Genomic DNA, 20188 nt, shown 5'->3' with positions numbered 1-20188 from the left:
TCTTAGTCAACTTGCCAAGCTAGCCCCACAAGCTAGAATACTAGAAAGCTAGGGAGAGCACATGAGAGAGAGAGAGAGAGAGAGAGATTGAGTGAATGGAGAGTTGTATGGCACTAGAGAACTCTCTACAAGGCTTCTTTTCTTGTTTGCTTATTCTTTGTTTGGTGGTTTGGCGAAATAAGGCGTTCCTCTTTATAGGCACTACCATGTACAATGAATGGTTAGGATTATCTACATTTATCACAAATCTAACAGCTATGATCATTCAAGATCACTCTTTAGAACTTTCCCACCTCCTTGACCAGAAATACCTAGAAACATACTAAAAAATATCTAGCTTCTAGCTAAATCCATAAGCTTCAAGTGAATTCCATGAGTCTCCAGAAATTTAGTTTTTAGGATTCCTTTTGGTACATGTGCTCAAGAGAGGAAAGTGTGTGCCAATTGTTTGATGAAATGCACGGTCCGTCACACAAGGCATACCTAGGATCAACCTCGGCACTTTGCCTACCTCAAGCAGGGTGACTTCATCTAGGCACATAAACGCGAGCATTGCGCGCACCTTGCTTATGAACCAAGGCACAAAAAAGTGCCTTTATGATTGTTTGTTTTGACTGTGGATTGTAGCAAATATATTGTGTATATGATGATTGTTTTGTTTGTATAACTATTTTGTGTGCTTGTATTTTCAATTTTATATCTTTTTGTTGGGTGTGGCTGAAATTTTTTATTATGTTCATATGCAGATTTTCATGTTGTATTGGATTTTGTTATTGTGCAAGTGTGTTGTGTTTACATTTTTGTCACTATGTGCATATGTGGCTGAAGTTATTTATTGTGTGTGGATTTTGTGATGTGTTTGTTTATGTTGTTTTTATTGTCAAATATGTCTAAGTCATGAATTTGTTATGTTAATGTACATACATACTTATGTGTATACATGTATGTAGACATGCACAAACACCTAGTTTATTAATATATTTGTATAAATGCTAGTTTATATGAGAATTGGCAACTTGCAGAATATAAGCATACCAGATTTCTTAAAGATTCTTTTCAAGGTACAATGTTTATTAAGGAAAGTGGAAGGATTTTGAGTCCAAATATGCATTTGGGCTCCAAAGCCTTTTGCTTTACACATAGATAGATAGCTTCAAGTGATTCATGGTAATGTAGTATTACATAATCCAGCATAATTTAGTTTAATTTCCATAGCAAATTAAATTAATGAAAATATCTTAAAAAATGATTGATTGGTTTAAAAGTTATTAGCTACTTATCTTTTGTTATAAAGGATAAGTAGAATACAATCAAGGTTCTAAATAGCAGTTGTGATATGGAGGGGGCTGGGATATGACATGGGGTTTGGCAGGCACCACATTGTTTGTAATCAATCATTATTTATAAAATAAGAAACGATATAATAGATATCAATGAGTAGAAAATTGGCAATAGACCATTAAAATTAGAAATAGGAAGATAGGGGTGGAGAAGGTAGAGAAGCCAGCATGGCAGCAAGAATGGGGAAATGAGGCTGTTAGAACATATTTCCATGCATTAGAGTTTGGCACATGCTATGCATGTGCGAGGTTCTGCGGATAACGATCATCCTCCAATCCTAGTTTACTATTTTAGTTCGATACATATTCCCGCAACTTTTATAGGTTCACCTCTCTTGTACCTTTTCCGAAAAGTAACAAATGTACTAAGTGGGGTTATGTTAATTTGAGATGGGAGTGCTGTTAGGAGTGTGGAGACAATCATATGAGATAATGCCTCACGGACACTCGAGTTTATGTTTAATATTAGAACTTACATATGTCCACACACATATAGTAGTAGTCTATTTTTTTTCCTTTTTATTATGCAGTATTGTTATAATGGTATTTCCATCTCATATAGATATTTATTAATTTTTTGCCCTTCTAGATATGGTATAGCATATGATTTCCCAATGTGTCTCTCTTTAGAACTTTCTTTTAAGAAGATTAATGTATGCGAATGGCTGTTCCATTTGTCTTAAAAAGTCTATATCCAAGGCACAGGCATCATCCTTAACTAGCTGAGAAACTCCATAGGGTAGAATGATGCATGGTTATTTGGACATCCATGGAGCAATCATCTCTAGTGAGCTAGTACAGAACAAATTTACTTTTTTAGAGTGTATCATCAAGCTTATCTTTGGCTCCCAACACGCTTCATATCCATTAATGGCATATACAAAGAGGCCGAGGGGATGATTTGTCACTGTATAGAATCTCTAAAAGCTAATAATTTGTTTGCATACTTCAGTTTTAAAAGCCTTCCAGATGCAATGCCTTCAATGAAGTAATGTTCATGCCATGATTCAAGGTTATTACTACTATCTATTAATTAGGCAAAGAGAGCTGCTACTCGACCATTCCATTTTCACAAAATGCTAGCAAAGAGGGCTGTAATATTTGTACATCTTTTGTTTTTTAATTCATATGTTTGTTTTCTGTCTTGTCTTTTCCTGCAGTGTTAGTTCTCTGACAAACTAACCCTATCATTGTGTAGCCTTGATAGAGAACCTCTCTGCAAAAAATAAAAGCCTGGGAAAAGGAAAAAGGAATCCCGTTCATGTATGACAAGGTAGAATTTGATCTCCGGAAACATATGCCAAATTAGTGACAGCTTATGATTTATTTAAAGCCTGTCCTTTTGATATTTCAGGTAAGATTGCTAGAGACCTTGGAAGAACATACTGTGCTCAGGCATCAGAGAGAGGAGGAGAAGCGGCGAATATGGGTGGGCTTTCATTTTCTGTTTTTCTTGCTTCCAGTGTCTATCTGCTAGATGCTCTATATTTTGTATTTTATGTATTTTATCTGCTAGTGCCAAGAAATATCTGTGCTTACTCCTTCGGCCATCATTTTATGTAGGAACAAAAGAGACTGCGGGAGCAGTTTGCTGCCAAGCACGAAGCACTATTTGGGAGTAAGCCCAGCCCAATGCAGCAGGTAACAGGGAAGAAGCCTTTGGGTCAGAGCTCCAACGCGAACATGGTAACTGGGACATTGACTTCTCGTTGTGTCTCAACACCTTGGCTCGGCTACCCTTATACACACAGGCCCCAACCGTTGAGCAATTCTATGAAGAAACCTGGACCCTCCCAATTTAGCTCATTTGAGAAGAAAACAAAGAATAGTACATCTCTGACAAAAGGAAGGTATGTGTTTAGAGTTATTTAATTTGTCCTTTCACATGATCCATCAGAAGTAACTTTTGGTTTTGCCATGCTCTTAGGAAGCCGTTCAATGCTACAAGTCCTAGCACCAAATCTATCAAGGTAATAAACCCACTTAATTCTCAAATTAGTTCTTTCATGCTATACGGAAAATAGGTGTGCCTTTTTTTTTTTTTTGAAAATCTGCAGATATTTAGACATGGTAATTCTGCACATTAAATGAATTACCTTACCACAATAAAATTGAAGTTGCAGTAGTATTTATATGCTTATTTTTAATTTGATTTAAACAAATTTTGTGCAACAAATTCCTTTGATCTATATTATCGAGACAAATAAACTATATAGAGGCATAACTTTACTGAGTTGGAATTCATGACTTAGAACAACCTTAATGCTGCAGGGAGAATGTATTTCAAAAATAATTTTTTGGAGAGTATGTGTTCTCTTATATTTTAGGATCCATATTTTAATTGAATAATTTATAAAATTGTAATGAAGGATGATGTCTTATCAAATGCTGCTATGAATGTGGATACATTAGATGTGGTCAATCCATATATTTTTTTTTGTGTGAAACCAGCTTTTTAAGTGCGGTATGGATAAAACCAGCTTGTTAGAGAGGAAATTTTGTTTAACATTGCATGCCCATTGATTTTTCTTTTCCCCAGAAGAATGCTTTAAGTGATTCTACATGTGGCGACACTTCTACACAAAGTGACGTATATTTGATACTATTTTGTTATTTCAAATTAGTGGTTAAGTTTCCAAATATGTATTGAGCATTGCACTTTTCTACATGCATAGTTTTTCTTCAACTGCTGGCAATTTCTGAAAGAATTTTATGCAGGAAACTTCCGTGTCACCCATTGCTACTAATGCAGAATCTAAGATTCTAGAGGGGAGAAGCCACCTTTCTTTTCTCCCTCTGTTTCACCATTGAAGCAGAGGGGAGAAGCCATTTAGGCTAAAAGGACACTCGTTTGCTACAAAGCTGGTTTCTGTATCTAAGATTTAGGACCCAAGAAGGGCTTTAAATTGAACAACAAAGAAAATGACAAATTTGGCTCTACCGATATATGCTAAGATCTTTGACACTGAAGAATAAGAAATGCTAATGTTAAGATCTTTCGCAGTTAGAGAAAACTAGAATGTTAGAGGGATGTCTGTTTCATGTGAACAAAAACTTTTCAACCCAATCTGGACAGGTCCATCTATAGCACATTGAGCTGATATTTTTACGAGACAGCCCCATTCTAGAATGTTGTGCTGATTGTGATTTGTGAATAGTTTTAATAGTAATCCAATAATTAATGGCACTCACGAATCATATAAAAAGATATAATTGACTTTTCAATCTTTGGCCGAATTGGTTCTGAAATCAACAATGATGTCACTCCTACAGTCTATAGGAATACCTCCTGATATCTGCTGCCATATGTGTGCATGCAGGATAATAAGTGAACTGCCACTGTGTCAACCTTGTGCATAGACTAGTTATAGTTAAATGACAAATCACTGGGCAATTGACATGGAAAGTAAACCTGCAAGCCTCCTCCTATGAACCACCTTAGTTTTTTTCTTTTTTCTTTTTGTTTTTTGAGCAACCCACGAGAAGACCCTATTAACCTTCACCACATTCAGGCCTGCGAGACCGTACATTTTTATTTTTCATTTGAATGCGAAAGCAACATGCAAATCTTATATATTTTTCCCCTTCGCTGCATGTTTATGGTCTGAAATAAGATAAGAAATTTGTGTTGAAAATAATTAGATTGAAAGGGCTTAAAATGCTCTTCGTATTCAAGTTTCTCTCACAATTAGGGCTTCTAGTAAGTATTTGAAGTGACAGCTAATTATTTTTTTCATGCTTTATGGTACTATCTTTCTTTTTTTATTTTGAGGAAAACTTTATGGTAGTATCATATCTACTATCTCCTATATTTGACATTCTTGTTGAACACAGTATTTTTGGTGTTTTACCATTAAAGGGGGAAAAGAAAAATCAGATCTATTTGTTTGATTATGTAAAGGACAGACATTTGTTAGACAGTCGAATTTATACTTTATGATTCTAACGAAGAAAAGAGATGTTAGTAACATTTCTTGTTAACCTCAATAAAAAAGGGAAAAATAGAAAAGTGCACTGTTGCTTGTGTTTTCCTTCTCATACGTGAACACTTGTTAGGTCTTGTAGCTTAATCTAGATTCCACTTCGATAATTTTCCAGAGTAGACAACCTTGGTGGTGGTGTCAACAATGGCTTTGATGGCATCAAGGATTGTGGTTCCTGTTGCAAAGGATCGCTCGAAGTTCAAAACATTACCATGCTCTGCAATGCCTGAAAGAAATAAGAAACAAAGTCAATCTAAGGTGTTTAGAATGTTTACCAATTGTTAGATTGTTCCCACTGCGTCCTTGCCAAGTGATAGTCCGTCCTCCACACCGACAGCCCAAGTTGTCGGCATGGCTTCCAGCTACAAGGATCTTCTTGGCCTTCTTAGGAATAGGCAACAGTGGATTGTCCGTAGACATTCCATTTTTTTGTAGTACAAGTGATTTCTCGTCTCTTCATCTCCATTCTCCTCTCTCTCTCTCTCTCTCTCTCTCTCTTTCCGTCTCCACCGGAACCCCTAGCCCCTTTCTTTCTTCTTCTTTCACCTCCGGCCGAGCCCTTCTCCTGTCCTTCCTCTCATTTTGCTTTCCCCCTCCTCTTCTCCCTCTCGCCGTGCCACCGTGGGGTGGGCCTCCTCCGGGAGATGCTCCCACCTCGGAGCGGCAGAAGGGAAGGCCCTGGACCTCCTCCGAAGTGGTGCCGGAGGAGTCGAACGGGGTCCCCGAGGTGGGGCCGAGCCCCTGGGAGCTCCCCTGGGGAGGCCGACGCTTCCTCGGCCTGCAGCCGCTCCGGCGACTGCGGCCGAGGGGTGCCCTTCTCCAGGGTGGGAGCAGTGTGACAGGGAGGGGCTAAACCTCCTTCGAAGTGATGCCGGAGTGAGTTTTAGTCTCCGGGCATCTCCCTTACCCCGATCCGACCACGGCGGAGGAGGAGAACCACCGTGACCGAGGAGGCGCGAGAGATACAGGTACGATCCTCCCTTTTTTTTCCGCTTTTTTTCTTTCTTTATTTTCTTTTATTTTCTTTTTCGCCTCCTCCCTCTGTGGTGGTGCCACCACCTCCTCACCGGAGGGGGGTGGGACTCGGCCAGGGCTTGACAGCCCTGCGGTCGCGTCGGGGTACCCTAGGGCAACCGCGGCTGAGCCTGCGGTGCCTGTAGGCCGAGCCCATCTGGGCTCGGCCCGGATTGGCAACTGGGCTTGGGATGGGCCTGGTTGGGCTCGGCTTCTCCTTTCTTTTCTCCCTCTGTTTTACCATTGAAGCAGAGGGGAGAAGCCATTTAGGCTAAAAGGGCACTAGTTTGCTACAAAGCTTGTTTCCGTATTTAAGATTTAGGACCCAAGAAGGGCTTTAAATTGAACAACAAAGAAAAATGACAAATTTGGCTCTACCGATATATGCTAGATGAGGCCATACAACTATGCAGAACTTTGACACTGACGAATAAGAAATGCTAATGTTAAGATCTTTCTCATTTATAACTTCATAATATTTAGATATGATAGTGGAACAGTTGGAGAAAACTAGAATGTTAGAGGGATGTCTGTTTCATGCGAACAAAAACTTTTCAACCCAATCTGGACAGGGCCATCTATAGCACGTTGAGCTGATATTTTTACGAGACAGCCCCATTCTAGAATGTTGTGCTGATTGTGATTTGTCAATTGTTTTAACAGTAATCCAATAATTAATGGCACTAACGAAGAAAAGAGATGTTAGTAACATTTCTTGTTAACCTCAATAAAAAAGGGAAAAATAGAATAGTGCACTGTTTTCCTTCTCATACGTGAACACTTGTTAGGTCTTGTAGCTTAATCTAGATTCCACTTCGATAATTTTCCAGAGTAGACAACCTTGGTGGTGTCAACAATGGCCTTGATGGCATCAAGGATTGTGGTTCCTGTTGCAAAGGATCGCTCGAAGTTCAAAAGATTACCATGCTCTGCTCTGTCTGAAAGAAATAAGAAACAAAGTCAATCTAAGGTGTTTAGAATGTTTACCAATTGTAAGATTGTTCCCACTGCGTCCTTGCCAAGTGGTAGTCCATCTTCCACACTGGCAGCCCAAGTTGTCGGCATGGCTCCCAGCTACAAGGATCTTCTTGGCCTTCTTAGGAAGAGGTAGCAGTGGATTGTCCGTAGACTTTCCATTTTTTAGTAGTACAAGTGATTTCTCGCCTCTTCGTCTCCATTCTCCTCTCTCTCTCTTTCCCCCTCTGTCTCCACCGGAAGCCCTAGCCCCTTTCTTTCTTCTTCTTTCACGTCCGCCGAGCCCTTCTCCTGTCCTTCCTCTCTCTTTGCTTCCCCCCTCCTCTTCTCCCTCTCGCCGTGCCATCATGGGGTGAGCCTCCTCCGGGAGATGCTCCCACCTCGGAGTGGCAGAAGGGAAGGCCCTGGACCTCCACCGAAGTGGTGCCGGAGGAGTCGAACGGGGTCTCCGAGGTGGGGCCGAGCCACTGGGTGCTCCCTTGAGGAGGCCGACGCTTCCTCGGCCTGCAGCCGCTTCGGCGACTGCGGCCGAGGGGTGCCCTTCTCCAGGGTGGGAGCTGTGGGAGAGGGAGGGGCTAAACCTCCTCCGAAGTGATGCCGGAGTGAGTTTTAGTCTCCGGGGACCTCCTTTACCCCGATCCGACCACGGCGGAAGAGGAGAACCACCGTGACCGAGGAGGCGCGAGAGACCCAGGTACGATCCTCCTTTTTTTTTCCCCACTTTTTCTTTCTTTATTTTCTGTTATTTTCTTGTTCGCCTCCTCCCTCTGTGGTGGTGCCACCACCTACTCACCTGAGGGAGGTGGGACTTGGCCAGGGCCTGACGGCCCTGCGGTCGCGTTGGGGTACCCTTGGGCAACTGCGGCTGAGCTTGCGGTGCCCTGGGTGCCCGCAGGCCGAGCCTAAATGGGCTCGGCCCGGATTGGCCACTTGTCCTGGGCCAGGCTTGGTTGGGCTCGGCTTCTCCTTTCTTTTCTCCCTCTGTTTTACCATTGAAACAGAGGGGAGAAGCCATTTAGGCTAAAAGGACACTGGTTTGCTGCAAAGATGGATTCTGTATCTAAGATTTAGGACCCAAGAAGGGCTTTAAATCGAACAACAAAGAAAATGACAAATTTGGCTCTACCGATATATGCTAGATGAGGCCATACAACTTTGAGGAACTTTGACACTGACGAATAAGAAATGCTAATGCTAAGATCTTTCGCATTTATAACGCCATAATATTTAGATATGATAGTAGAACAGTTAGAGAAAACTAGAATGTTAGAGGGATGTCTGTTTCATGTGAACAAAAACTTTTCAACCCAATCTGGACAGGGCCATCTATAGCACGTTGAGCTGATATTTTTACGAGACTGCCCTATTCTAGAATGTTGTGCTGATTGTGATTTGTCAATAGTTTTAACAGTAATCCAATAATTAATGGCACTCACGAATCATATAAAAAGATATAGCTGCCTTTCAATCTTTGGCTGAATTGGTTCAGAAATCAATAATGATGTCACTCCTACAGTCTATGGGAATACCTCCTGATATCTGCTGCCATATATGTGCGTGCAGGACATTAAGTGTACTGCCACTGTGTCAACCTTGTGCATAGCTAGTTATAGTTAAATGACAAATCACTGGGCATTTGACATGGAAAGTAAACCTGCAAGCCTCCTTCTATGAACCACCTTAGTTTTTTTCTTTTTTCTTTTTGTTTTTTGAGCAACCCACGGGAAGACCCTATTAACCTTCACCTCATTCAGGCCTGCGAGACCTTACATTTTTATTTTTCATTTGAATGCGAAAGCAACATGCAGTCTTATATATTTTTCCCCTTCGCTGCATGTTTATAGTCTGAAATAAGATAAGAAATTTGTGTTGAAATAATTAGATTGAAAGGGCTTAAAATACTCTTCGTATTCAAGTTTCTCTCACAATTAGGGCTTCTAGTAAGTATTTGAAGTGACAGCTAATTATTTTTTTCATGCTTTCTAGTTTATGGTACTATCTTTCTTTTTTTTTTCGGAGGAAAACTTTATGGTAGTAACATATCTACTATCTCCTATATTTGACATTCTTGTTGAACACAGCATTTTTGGTGTTTTACCATTAAAGGGGGAAAGAAAAATCAGATCAATTTGTTTGATTATGTAAAGGACAGACATTTGTTAGACAGTCGAATTTATACTTTATGATTCTAACGAAGAAAAGAGATGTTAGTAATATTTCTTGTTAACCTCAATAACAAAGGGAAAAATAGAAAAGTGCACTGTTGCTTGTGTTTTCCTTCTCATACGTGAACACTTGTTAGGTCTTGTAGCTTAATCTAGATTCCACTTCGGTAATTTTCCAGAGTAGACAACCTTGGTGGTGGTGTCAACAATGGCCTTGATGGCATCAAGGATTGTGGTTCCTGTTGCAAAGGATCGCTCGAAGTTCAAAACATTACCATGCTCTGCAATGTCTGAAAGAAATAAGAAACAAAGTCAATCTAAGGTGTTTAGAATGTTTACCAATTGTTAGATTGTTCCCACTGCGTCCTTGCCAAGTGATAGTCCGTCCTCCACACTGACAGCCCAAGTTGTCGGCATGGCTCCCAGCTACAAGGATCTTCTTGGCCTTCTTAGGAAGAGGCAACAGTGGATTGTCCGTAGACTTTCCATTTTTTTTTGTAGTACAAGTGATTTCTCGCCTCTTCGTCTCCATTCTCCTCTCTCTCTCCCCCCCTCCGTCTCCACCGGAAGCCCTAGCCCCTTTCCTTCTTCTTTCACCTCCGGCCGAGCCCTTGTCCCGTCCTTCCTCTCTCTTTGCTTCCCCTCCTCCTCTTCTCCCTCTCGCCGTGCCACCGTGGGGTGAGCCTCCTCTGGGAGATGCTCCCACCTCGGAGCGGCAGAAGGAAAGGCCCTGGACCTCCTCTGAAGTGGTGCCGGAGGAGTCGAACGGGGTCCCCGAGGTGGGGCCGAGCCCCTGGGAGCTCCCCTGAGGAGGCCGACGCTTCCTCGGCTTGCAGCCGCTCCGGCGACTGCTGTCGAGGGGTGCCCTTCTCCAGGGTGGGAGCAGTGGGAGAGGGTGGGGCTAAACCTCCTCCGAAGTGATGCCGGAGTGAGTTTTAGTCTCCGGGGACCTCCCTTACCCCGATCCGACCATGGCGGAGGAGGAGAACCACCGTGACCGAGAAGGAGGCGAGAGAGATCCAGGTACGATCCTCCCTTTTTTTTGCCCCCGTCTTTTTCTTTCTTTATTTTCTTTTTCACCTCCTCCCTATGTGGTGGCGCCACCACCTCCTCACCGGAGGGAGGTGGGACTCGGCCAGGGCCTGACGGCCTGCGGCCGCATCGGGGTGTCCTAGGGCAACCGCGGCTGAGCCTGCGGTGACCTGGGTGCCTGCAGGCCGAGCCCGGATTGGCTACTGGGCCTGGTACGGGCCTGGTTGGGCTCGGCTTCTCCTTTCTTTTCTCCCTCTGTTTCACCATTGAAACAGAGGGGAGAAGCCATTTAGGCTAAAAGGACACTGGTTTGCTACAAAGCTGGTTTCTATATCTAAGATTTAGGACCCAAGAAGGGCTTTAAATTGAACAACAAAGAAAATGACAAATTTGGCTCTACCGATATATGCTAGATGAGGCCATACAACTATGAGGAACTTTGACACTGACGAATAAGAAATGCTAATGTTAAGATCTTTTGCATTTATAACGCCATAATATTTATTTATGATAGTGGAACAGTTAGAGAAAACTAGAATGTTAGAGGGATGTCTGTTTCATGTGAACAAAAACTTTTCAACCCAATCTGGACAGGGCCATCTATAGCACGTTGAGCTGATATTTTTACGAGACTGCCCCATTCTAGAATGTTGTGCTGATTGTGATTTGTCAATAGTTTTAACAGTAATCCAATAATTAATGGCACTCACGAATCATATAAAAAGATATAGCTGACTTTTCAATCTTTGGCCGAATTGGTTCAGAAATCAACAATGATGTCACTCCTACAGTCTATGGGAATACCTCCTGATATCTGCTGCCATATATGTGCGTGCAGGATATTAAGTGTACTGCCACTGTGTCAACCTTGTGCATAGCTAGTTATAGTTAAATGACAAATCACTGGGCATTTGACATGGAAAGTAAACATGCAAGCCTCCTTCTATGAACCACCTTAGTTTTTTTCTTTTTTCTTTTTGTTTTTTGAGCAACCCACGAGAAGACCCTATTAACCTTCACCTCATTCAGGCCTGCGAGACCTTACATTTTTATTTTTCATTTGAATGCGAAAGCAACAGGCAGTCTTATATATTTTCCCCCTTCGCTGCATGTTTATAGTCTGAAATAAGATAAGAAATTTGTGTTGAAATAATTAGATTGAAAGGGCTTAAAATGCTCTTCGTATTCAAGTTTCTCTCACAATTAGGGCTTCTAGTAAGTATTTGAAGTGACAGCTAATTATTTTTTTCATGCTTTCTAGTTTATGGTACTATCTTTCTTTTTTTGTTCTGAGGAAAACTTTATGGTAGTATCGTATCTACTATCTCCTATATTTGACATTCTTGTTGAACACAGTATTTTTGGTGTTTTACCATTAAAGGGGGAAAAGAAAAATCAGATTGATTTGTTTGATTATGTAAAGGACAGACATTTGTTAGACAGTCGAATTTATACTTTATGATCTAACGAAGAAAAGAGATGTTAGTAACATTTCTTGTTAACCTCAATAAAAAAGGGAAAAATAGAAAAGTGCACTGTTGCTTGTGTTTTCCTTCTCATACGTGAACACTTGTTAGGTCTTGTAGCTTAATCTAGATTCCACTTCGATAATTTTCCAGAGTAGACAACCTTGGTGGTGGTGTCAACAATGGCCTTGATGGCATCAAGGATTGTGGTTCCATTTGTAAAGGATCGCTCGAAGTTCAAAACATTACCATGCTCTGCAATGTCTGAAAGAAATAAGAAACAAAGTCAATCTAAGGTGTTTAGAATGTTTACGAATAGTTAGATTGTTTCCACTGCGTCCTTGCCAAGTAATAGTCCATCCTCCACACGGACAGCCCAAGTTGTCGGCATGGCTCCCAGCTACAAGGATCTTCTTGGCCTTCTTAGGAAGAGGCAACAGTGGATTGTCCGTAGACTTTCCATTTTTTTTGTAGTACAAGTGATTTCTCGCCTCTTCGTCTCCATTATCCTCTCTCTCTCTCCCCCCCTCCGTCTCCACCGGAAGCCCTAGCCCCTTTCTTTCTTCTTCTTTCACCTCCGGCCGAGCCCTTCTCCCGTCCTTCCTCTCTCTTTGCTTCCCCTCCTCCTCTTCTCCCTCTCGCCGTGCCACCGTGGGGTGAGCCTCCTCTGGGAGATGCTCCCACCTCGGAGCGGCAGAAGGGAAGGCCCTGGACCTTTTCTGAAGTGGTGCCGGAGGAGTCGAACGGGGTCCCCGAGGTGGGGCCGAGCCCCTGGGAGATCCCCTGAGGAGGCCGACTCTTCCTCGGCCTGCAGCCGCTCCGGCGACTGCGGCCGAGGGGTGCCCTTCTCCAGGGTGGGAGTAGTGGGAGAGGGAGGGGCTAAACCTCCTCCGAAGTGATGTCGGAGTGAGTTTTAGCCTCCGGGAACCTCCCTTACCCCGATCCGACCACGGCGGAGGAGGAGAACCACCGTGACTGAGAAGGAGGCGCGAAAGACCCAGGTACGATCCTCCCTTTTTTTTGCCCTCGTCTTTTTCTTTCTTTATTTTCTTTTTCACCTCTTCCCTCTGTGGTGGCGCCACCACCTCCTCACCGGAGGGAGGTTGGACTCGGCCAGGGCCTGACGGCCTTGCGGTCGCGTTGGGGTATCCTAGGGCAACCGCGGCTGAGCCTGCGGTGCCCTGGGTTCCTGCAGGCCGAGCCCGGATTGGCCACTGGGCCTGGGACGGGCCTGGTTGGGCTCGGCTTCTCCTTTCTTTTCTCCCTCTGTTTCACCATTGAAATAGAGGGGAGAAGCCATTTAGGCTAAAAGGACACTGGTTTGCTACAAAGCTGGTTTCTGTATCTAAGATTTAGGACCCAAGAAGGGCTTTAAATTGAACAACAAAGAAAATGTCAAATTTGTTTCTACCGATATATGCTAGATGAGGCCATACAACTATGAGGGACTTTGACACTGACGAATAAGAAATGCTAATGTTAAGATCTTTCGCATTTATAACGCCATAATATTTAGATATGATAGTGGAACAGTTAGAGAAAACTAGAATGTTAGAGGGATGTCTGTTTCATGTGAACAAAAACTTTTCAACCCAATCTGGACAGGGCCATCTATAGCACATTGAGCTGATATTTTTACGAGACAGCCCCATTCTAAAATGTTGTGCTGATTGTGATTTGTGAATAGTTTTAACAGTAATCGAATAATTAATGGCACTCACGAATCATATAAAAAGATATAGCTGACTTTTCAATCTTTGGCCGAATTAGTTCAGAAATCAACAATGATGTCACTCCTACAGTCTATGGGAATACCTCCTGATATCTGCTGCCATATGTGTGCATGCGGGATATTAAGTGAACTGCCACTGTATCAACCTTGTGCATAGGCTAGTTATAGTTAAATGACAAATCACTGGGCAATTGACATGGAAAGTAAACCTGCAAGCCTCCTCCTATGAACCACCTTAGTTTTTTTCTTTTTTCTTTTTGTTTTTTGAGCAACCCACGAGAAGACTCTATTAACCTTCGCCTCATTCAGGCCTGCGAGACCTTACATTTTTATTTTTCATTTGAATGCGAAAGCAACAGGCAGTCTTATATATTTTTCCCCTTCGCTGCATGTTTATAGTCTGAAATAAGATAAGAAATTTGTGTTGAAATAATTAGATTGAAAGGGCTTAAAATGCTCTTCGTATTCAAGTTTCTCTCACAATTAGGGCTTCTAGTAAGTATTTGAAGTGACAGCTAATTATTTTTTTCATGCTTTCTAGTTTATGGTACTATCTTTCTTTTTTTATTCGGAGGAAAACTTTATGGTAGTATCATATCTACTATCTCCTATATTTGACATTCTTGTTGAACACAGTATTTTTGGTGTTTTACCATTAAAGGGGGAAAGAAAAATCAGATCGATTTGTTTGATTATATAAAGGACAGACATTTGTTAGACAGTCGAATTTATACTTTATGATTCTAACGAAGAAAAGAGATGTTAGTGACATTTCTTGTTAACCTCAATAAAAAAGGGAAAAATAGAAAAGTGCACTGTTGCTTGTGTTTTCCTTCTCATACGTGAACACTTGTTAGGTCTTGTAGCTTAATCTAGATTCCACTTCGATAATTTTCCAGAGTAGACAACCTTGGTGGTGGTGTCAACAATGGCCTTGATGGCATCAAGCATTGTGGTTCCTGTTGCAAAGGATCGCTCGAAGTTCAAAACATTACCATGCTCTGCAATGTCTGAAAGAAATAAGAAACAAAGTCAATCTAAGGTGTTCAGAATGTTTACCAATTGTTAGATTGTTTCCACTGCGTCCTTGCCAAGTGATAGTCCATCCTCCACACTGACAGCCCAAGTTGTCGGCATGGCTCCCAGCTACAAGGATCTTCTTGGCCTTCTTAGGAAGAGGCAACAGTGGATTGTCTGTAGACATTCCATTTTTTAGTAGTACAAGTGATTTCTCGCCTCTTCGTCTCCATTCTCCTCTCTCTCTCTCTCCCCCTGCGTCTCCACCGGAAGCCCTAGCCCCTTTCTTTCTTCTTCTTTCACCTCCGGCCGAGCCCTTCTCCCATCCTTCCTCTCTTTTTGCTTCCCCCCTCCTCTTCTCCCTCTCGCCGTGCCACCATGGGGTGAGCCTCCTCTGGGAGATGCTCCCACCTCGGAGCGGCAGAAGGGAAGGTCCTGGACCTCCTCCGAAGTGGTGCCGGAGGAGTCGAACGGGGTCCCCGAGGTGGGGCCGAGCCCCTGGGAGCTCCCCTGGGGAGGCCGACGCTTCCTCGGCCTGCAACCGCTCCGGCGACTGCGGCCGAGGGGTGCCTTTTGTTAGATGTATGTCCTAGAAGCCAATCTGGCTGACACATTATTAATTCTAGGGACATAATTTTGTACTTGACTATTTATTATTGAATAAATAAAAGGCATCTTTTCATTCATATTATTTATGTGTCTATGAATCGTCCAAGAAATTAATAAAATGATGCATATTCTCAAGAGTTGAGAATTTGAGCCATGTATCATTGGTGATTAATTTCTAAATGCTCCTGATCAATGGATCATCACGAGGACGGTGATTGATCCGATCAGTGCACAGTTCACTTTCCTTCTGGATGGACGAGACTTGAGTCCACAGTGTAGGGACACTGAAGTAATAGTGCAGGTGCTTGTTAGAGAACAAGGGTACTGAGCGTGACCAAGACAAGAAGTCGCTTGGATGTCTATTCACTCGTCAGTGACTTGCTTGATGTTGCAGTAGTGTGACTGGTCCTTTGACCTGCGGTGCTTCGGCTACTCACAGTGAGGTTATTGTAGTTTGACTGCACATATACATGGTCTCTAGCCATATGGGTCCATGCAGTGTAGATTGGCTGCAGTAGGTTCACTGTAGGAGTAGGGTATGCACCTACAAGGAATCTATCGACCTTGATAGAAGAGGAGTGATCCTATGTGATTTGTTAGACTGAGTTCTAAGACCTTGGCCAGGGCAGTAATATAAAGTGGAGAAAGAGTTTTCCACTATCGAACTCGAGTCAAATAAATCTTGACATATGACAGACGATGGGGTTTGACGAGTTGTCCATGACCTCCGTCCTGTAGGGATCCACGATAGTAGGACTGTATCACACGTTAACTGCACCTAGAGGTTCATCATTCCATTCTACTGGGTAGCCACTACATGCTGCTAGGTGTCACTGGTGGATGGTGGGACTCACAGGGATTATCTCGATGATCGATAAACCCTAACGAGTTGAGTTGGAATCGTTCCAACCCATTGAAAGGAGTTTTCAATGATATAGTGATAGAGATCACAATATATCTCACTACCAGTCAGAATAGAACCTATGGGGTCACACACACTAGAAGTATTGACCGATCCGATGGTTGAAAAGTGATTATGAATCACGAGTAATCAATTCGATTGATAAGAAGTTGAAGAAGGAAAGGGAATTAATTAATTGGACTTGAAACAAGAGTCCTACTTCGAGTAGGATTCCTAGAGTCCTAATTGGATTAGGACTGGGAATCCTAGTTGGAGTAGGACTGGGATTCCTACTTGGAATAGGATTCCTGCAATCCTAATGAGATTAGGAGTTTTGAATCAAAATTGGATTCCTACTTGGAGTAGGATTCCTAGAGTCCTAATCGGATTAGGACTTCGGATTCAAATAGAGTCCTAATTGAATTAGGACTAAAATCAAATATGTCCTAATTCAAATAATACCTTCCGACTAGCAATTTTGGATGAGATTCTGGATTATTACAGCTATTGCAAGGGTCTAGATTTCAAATGGCAGGCAAGGGTAAAGAAAAAGAGGTTAAATCTTTGGGGGCTGTGCGCATGCGAGGTTTCAAATCCTTCCCACAAGCCAATGTTCTCATTTTGGAGGAGTGTAAAAACCAGGCAGGTGTGCAGCCATCATCCTTGGTTGAGGTTACCTCTGCAGCTCTGCTGCTACGACAACAATGAAGGGTTCCAAACCAACGACAGAGCAAGAAGGGACCATAGCCTCCCCCGCTGGCCAAGAAAGGAACTCATTGACTCAGCAGAAGATCACAAATGGGGCCACTATATCTCCAAGCTCCCCATGGCGAGTCAACTACGAGGGTAATGTTTCTGACATGCATCCATGTACTTAGATCAGTTATCTATTTAGGGGTGCGCAATGTATGGTTCACAACGAGTATTTGGGTCTAGTGAGCCTCAAAAAAAAGGCCCTTGGGCCTATTGAGCAAGCAAAACCTATGATAATAGAGTGGGTCATGAGTCGCCCAAGGCAAACCACCGATCTGCAAATATGAAGGGGCTGTTTTAGAAATATAGAGGAGCTACCAAACACTCCTTTGTAAGTTACACTAAAAATGTGTTACGTACTCATAACCCAATTATCTGTTTCTTTTTGGAGATATGATTGTCACAAGGGTCAATACCCTGAGTACAATGTGTGCTTGGCCCTTTGTGGCACATCTATATGGTGCCGACTATAGGCCTTGCCCAGTGTTGTTATCTATAATGGATCATACAATACTAGGCTTTAAGCCATTTCAATTTGAAAAGTTCTGGTTAGTATGTGAAGGTACCCGTGAAGTGGTTCGACAAGCATGGACATGTGCAGGTGACCACTTTCCAAGGGTTCGCTCAAGCTATGGAATACAAGGGCCGGACTTTGGAGATGGAATAGAAGACATATCTTCCGAAATGGCGGGGCCTTCTATGAAGCATTAAGGAGGCCAAGCCTGGAGGGTCAAAAAAACAAGAGGACATGCAGCTACTAAAGGTCCTTCGAGTCTATCATAAGAACCTAATAATGCAGAAAACTTTCTGGAGATAGAAATCCAGGATGACCTTGGCCTAAGGAGGGCAATACAAATATCAAATTTCTTCATCAGTCCCTACATTGAAGTGGCATCAAAATCATATCTTTGTCGCCCAAAAAATATATTGCTTGTACAAAAGCTTATGCATTCTTTGATGAAAGCACCTAGTTTTAGAAGCCTTATGACCATCGAGGTAGATATGGTAAAGGCATATGATCGTAGAAATTAGCAATTCCTCTTCCTAGTGTTAACCAATATCGGCTTTCATCCAAGATTTATTAAGTGGATCCAGAAATGTGTGCTCTTAGGTTTGCACTATTAATTAATGGCACACCTGCCCTCCGGTTCAACCTATCAATGGGCCCTATGACAAGGTTGCTCTCTCTCGCCATATCTATTTATTGTCTACTCTGAAATCTTGTCTAGATTGACGCAGTTTGCAGTAGAAGCAAATGCTCTTCAAGTTTATATGCTAGGCTGGATGGGGCCTTCAATTTCCCTTATTTTTTTTTTGGCGTGATAACTGCTTATTGGTGGCTAGAGCAACAATCAGGGACTCTGTGTTTGAAGATGTTGCTTAGCCTGTAGTGCAACCTATTGAAGCAGGCCATTAATGCCTCAAAATCCTACATCAAGTTCAAGTCTCTCACTCGTAACACATCTAAAATTTCAAATTTGCGACCATTCCAAGTTCCGATAAAAGAAGGGGTGCGGCAATGGGACGCTCTATCTATCCTTTGCGAGCGCAGCAACTTTGCCGCACTCAGTTTCGTCATCATCGCCTGTATATATACTAATGGCTGCCGTGCATGTCCCCACCAGTATACTTCAGCGGCTGCAAGAAGGACCTTAAAGACTTCTTGTGGGGCCACGAAGTTGACAAGAGAGGGTTCCACCTGATTTCTTGGAATGTGATGTGCTCTCCTAATTTCCTAAATCAAAAGGAGGACTAGGCCTCAAGTCACTTCGAGTCCGGTAGCAAGCATTCATGCGTAAGTTTGCTAGCCAATTAGTATTTAAATCGGAATCATTGTGGGCTAAACTAGAGGCTGCTAAATGCCACTTTGCAAGCTCATGGTACAACTACCAACAGCCCCAACAAAGTTCCATCATATGGTTGGAAAATAGTGGCTGCTGCTTCACATAATCAATTCCAATTTATATGGTAGCTAGGTACCAGGTCTCAGATTCATGTGCTGCAGGACCCTCGGTTCTTCGCTTGGATGTGGTTTTCTTCTACGAACAGCTCAAAAACATCCTAGAAGACGTTAGTGTAGCTATTAGTTTATTCACCTATTCGGTTCTAATATCTGCTAATTATATTTCAGAGCAAGCTCCCCGATTTGAAGACTCCTCTAGCCCTCAAAACGATCAAAAGCAAGGAGGAATATACAAATGGGAATTTTTGGAATGGACCCTAGGGTCGATCTCCCTCGAATGATTTACGGCGGCACCACATCCACCATGCTGAAGATGGTATCTCCTCCAATCCAAGAAACCCTAGAGAGGAGGACGAAGGCATTCAAATTTACTATTTGGCTCTTCAAGGCTATTAATCAAGCCAAATCCGCTCGAATAGCTCGGCCTAACTCTAGCCAAAGCGCCATCCTTTCTGGCTAAACCATCTTCGAACCCTGTCTCACCCACCCTCCTATGCCACCCGGGTTCATGCATGGAGATTCCCCATTATATACTCCTATTGAAAAATGCTTTTTATGTACTCAATCAAGAGCCACAGACATAGTATGATAAAATAGCTAGAACTTGGCCCCTTTGGTACTGGTGTTATGCTGCCTCAAATGCCAATGCTAAACCATTCAGTAATGAGACAAATTTGGTATAAAATATTGTCATATGTGGATGATATGACAATTATAGGAGACAATAAGCAAGAAGTTGGTAGGTTAAAAGATACACATGCAATTTATTTTGGAAAAAAACACCTTAGTAAGCTCAATAACTTTACTAGATTAGAAGGTCTGCAAGGAAAACATGCTTCTATCTCAAGAATAGTATACTAAAGGAAAATTCTTGAAAAGTTCAACATAATATATTGCCAGACCATTGGTACCCAAATAATCTCTCATCAAGAAGCAAGCAACGAAAAAGAACTCAGATGGTGATGTCTCTTGAATGCTTGTTAGGATTTGCTTTACTTAACCATTAGTAAAACAAATATCTTATTTCTCATTTAGCTGATAAATCAATTAATCCAAAAAGTTTAGAAAGTCTTGTCTTGAAAACACGCACCCGCAAAAAAAAAAGGAATACTTGTTATCACTACCATATTTTAGCTTGTATACAACTATTTCCATTATTCACTAAATAGGTTTTGGCAACATGGATCGGATGAGTGATCCATCTACCAAATGACCTCTTTTGGGCTATCATTAGCACC

At 42.3% G+C, this 20188-nt stretch overlaps 2 protein-coding genes across 2 annotated transcripts in view; both read left to right on the top strand.

Moving 5' to 3' along the window:
• Positions 1-12008, top strand: part of LOC113461992 (kinesin-like protein KIN-10B) — a 36942-nt gene extending 24934 nt beyond the window's left edge. The window contains exon 3 of the transcript XR_005507472.1: positions 4110-12008. The gene's annotated coding sequence lies outside the window, so the exon portion shown is untranslated. The remainder of the gene's footprint in view (positions 1-4109) is intronic.
• The window catches only part of LOC120105082 (65-kDa microtubule-associated protein 3-like), a 38923-nt gene extending 19209 nt beyond the window's left edge, over positions 1-19714 (top strand). Inside the window, exons 4-8 of the mRNA XM_039117167.1 lie at positions 2539-2613; positions 2695-2769; positions 2904-3190; positions 3268-3310; positions 19119-19714. Coding sequence (XP_038973095.1) covers positions 2602-2613; positions 2695-2769; positions 2904-3190; positions 3268-3310; positions 19119-19211 — 510 coding nt within the window. The 5' untranslated portion in view covers positions 2539-2601 and the 3' untranslated portion in view covers positions 19212-19714. The remainder of the gene's footprint in view (positions 1-2538; positions 2614-2694; positions 2770-2903; positions 3191-3267; positions 3311-19118) is intronic.
• Positions 19715-20188: the final 474 nt, after the last annotated feature.

Source organism: Phoenix dactylifera, unplaced genomic scaffold, assembly GCF_009389715.1.
Source record: "Phoenix dactylifera cultivar Barhee BC4 unplaced genomic scaffold, palm_55x_up_171113_PBpolish2nd_filt_p 000188F, whole genome shotgun sequence".
Taxonomy (NCBI): domain Eukaryota; kingdom Viridiplantae; phylum Streptophyta; class Magnoliopsida; order Arecales; family Arecaceae; genus Phoenix; species Phoenix dactylifera.
This window is presented reverse-complemented; position numbering and strand designations above follow the sequence as displayed.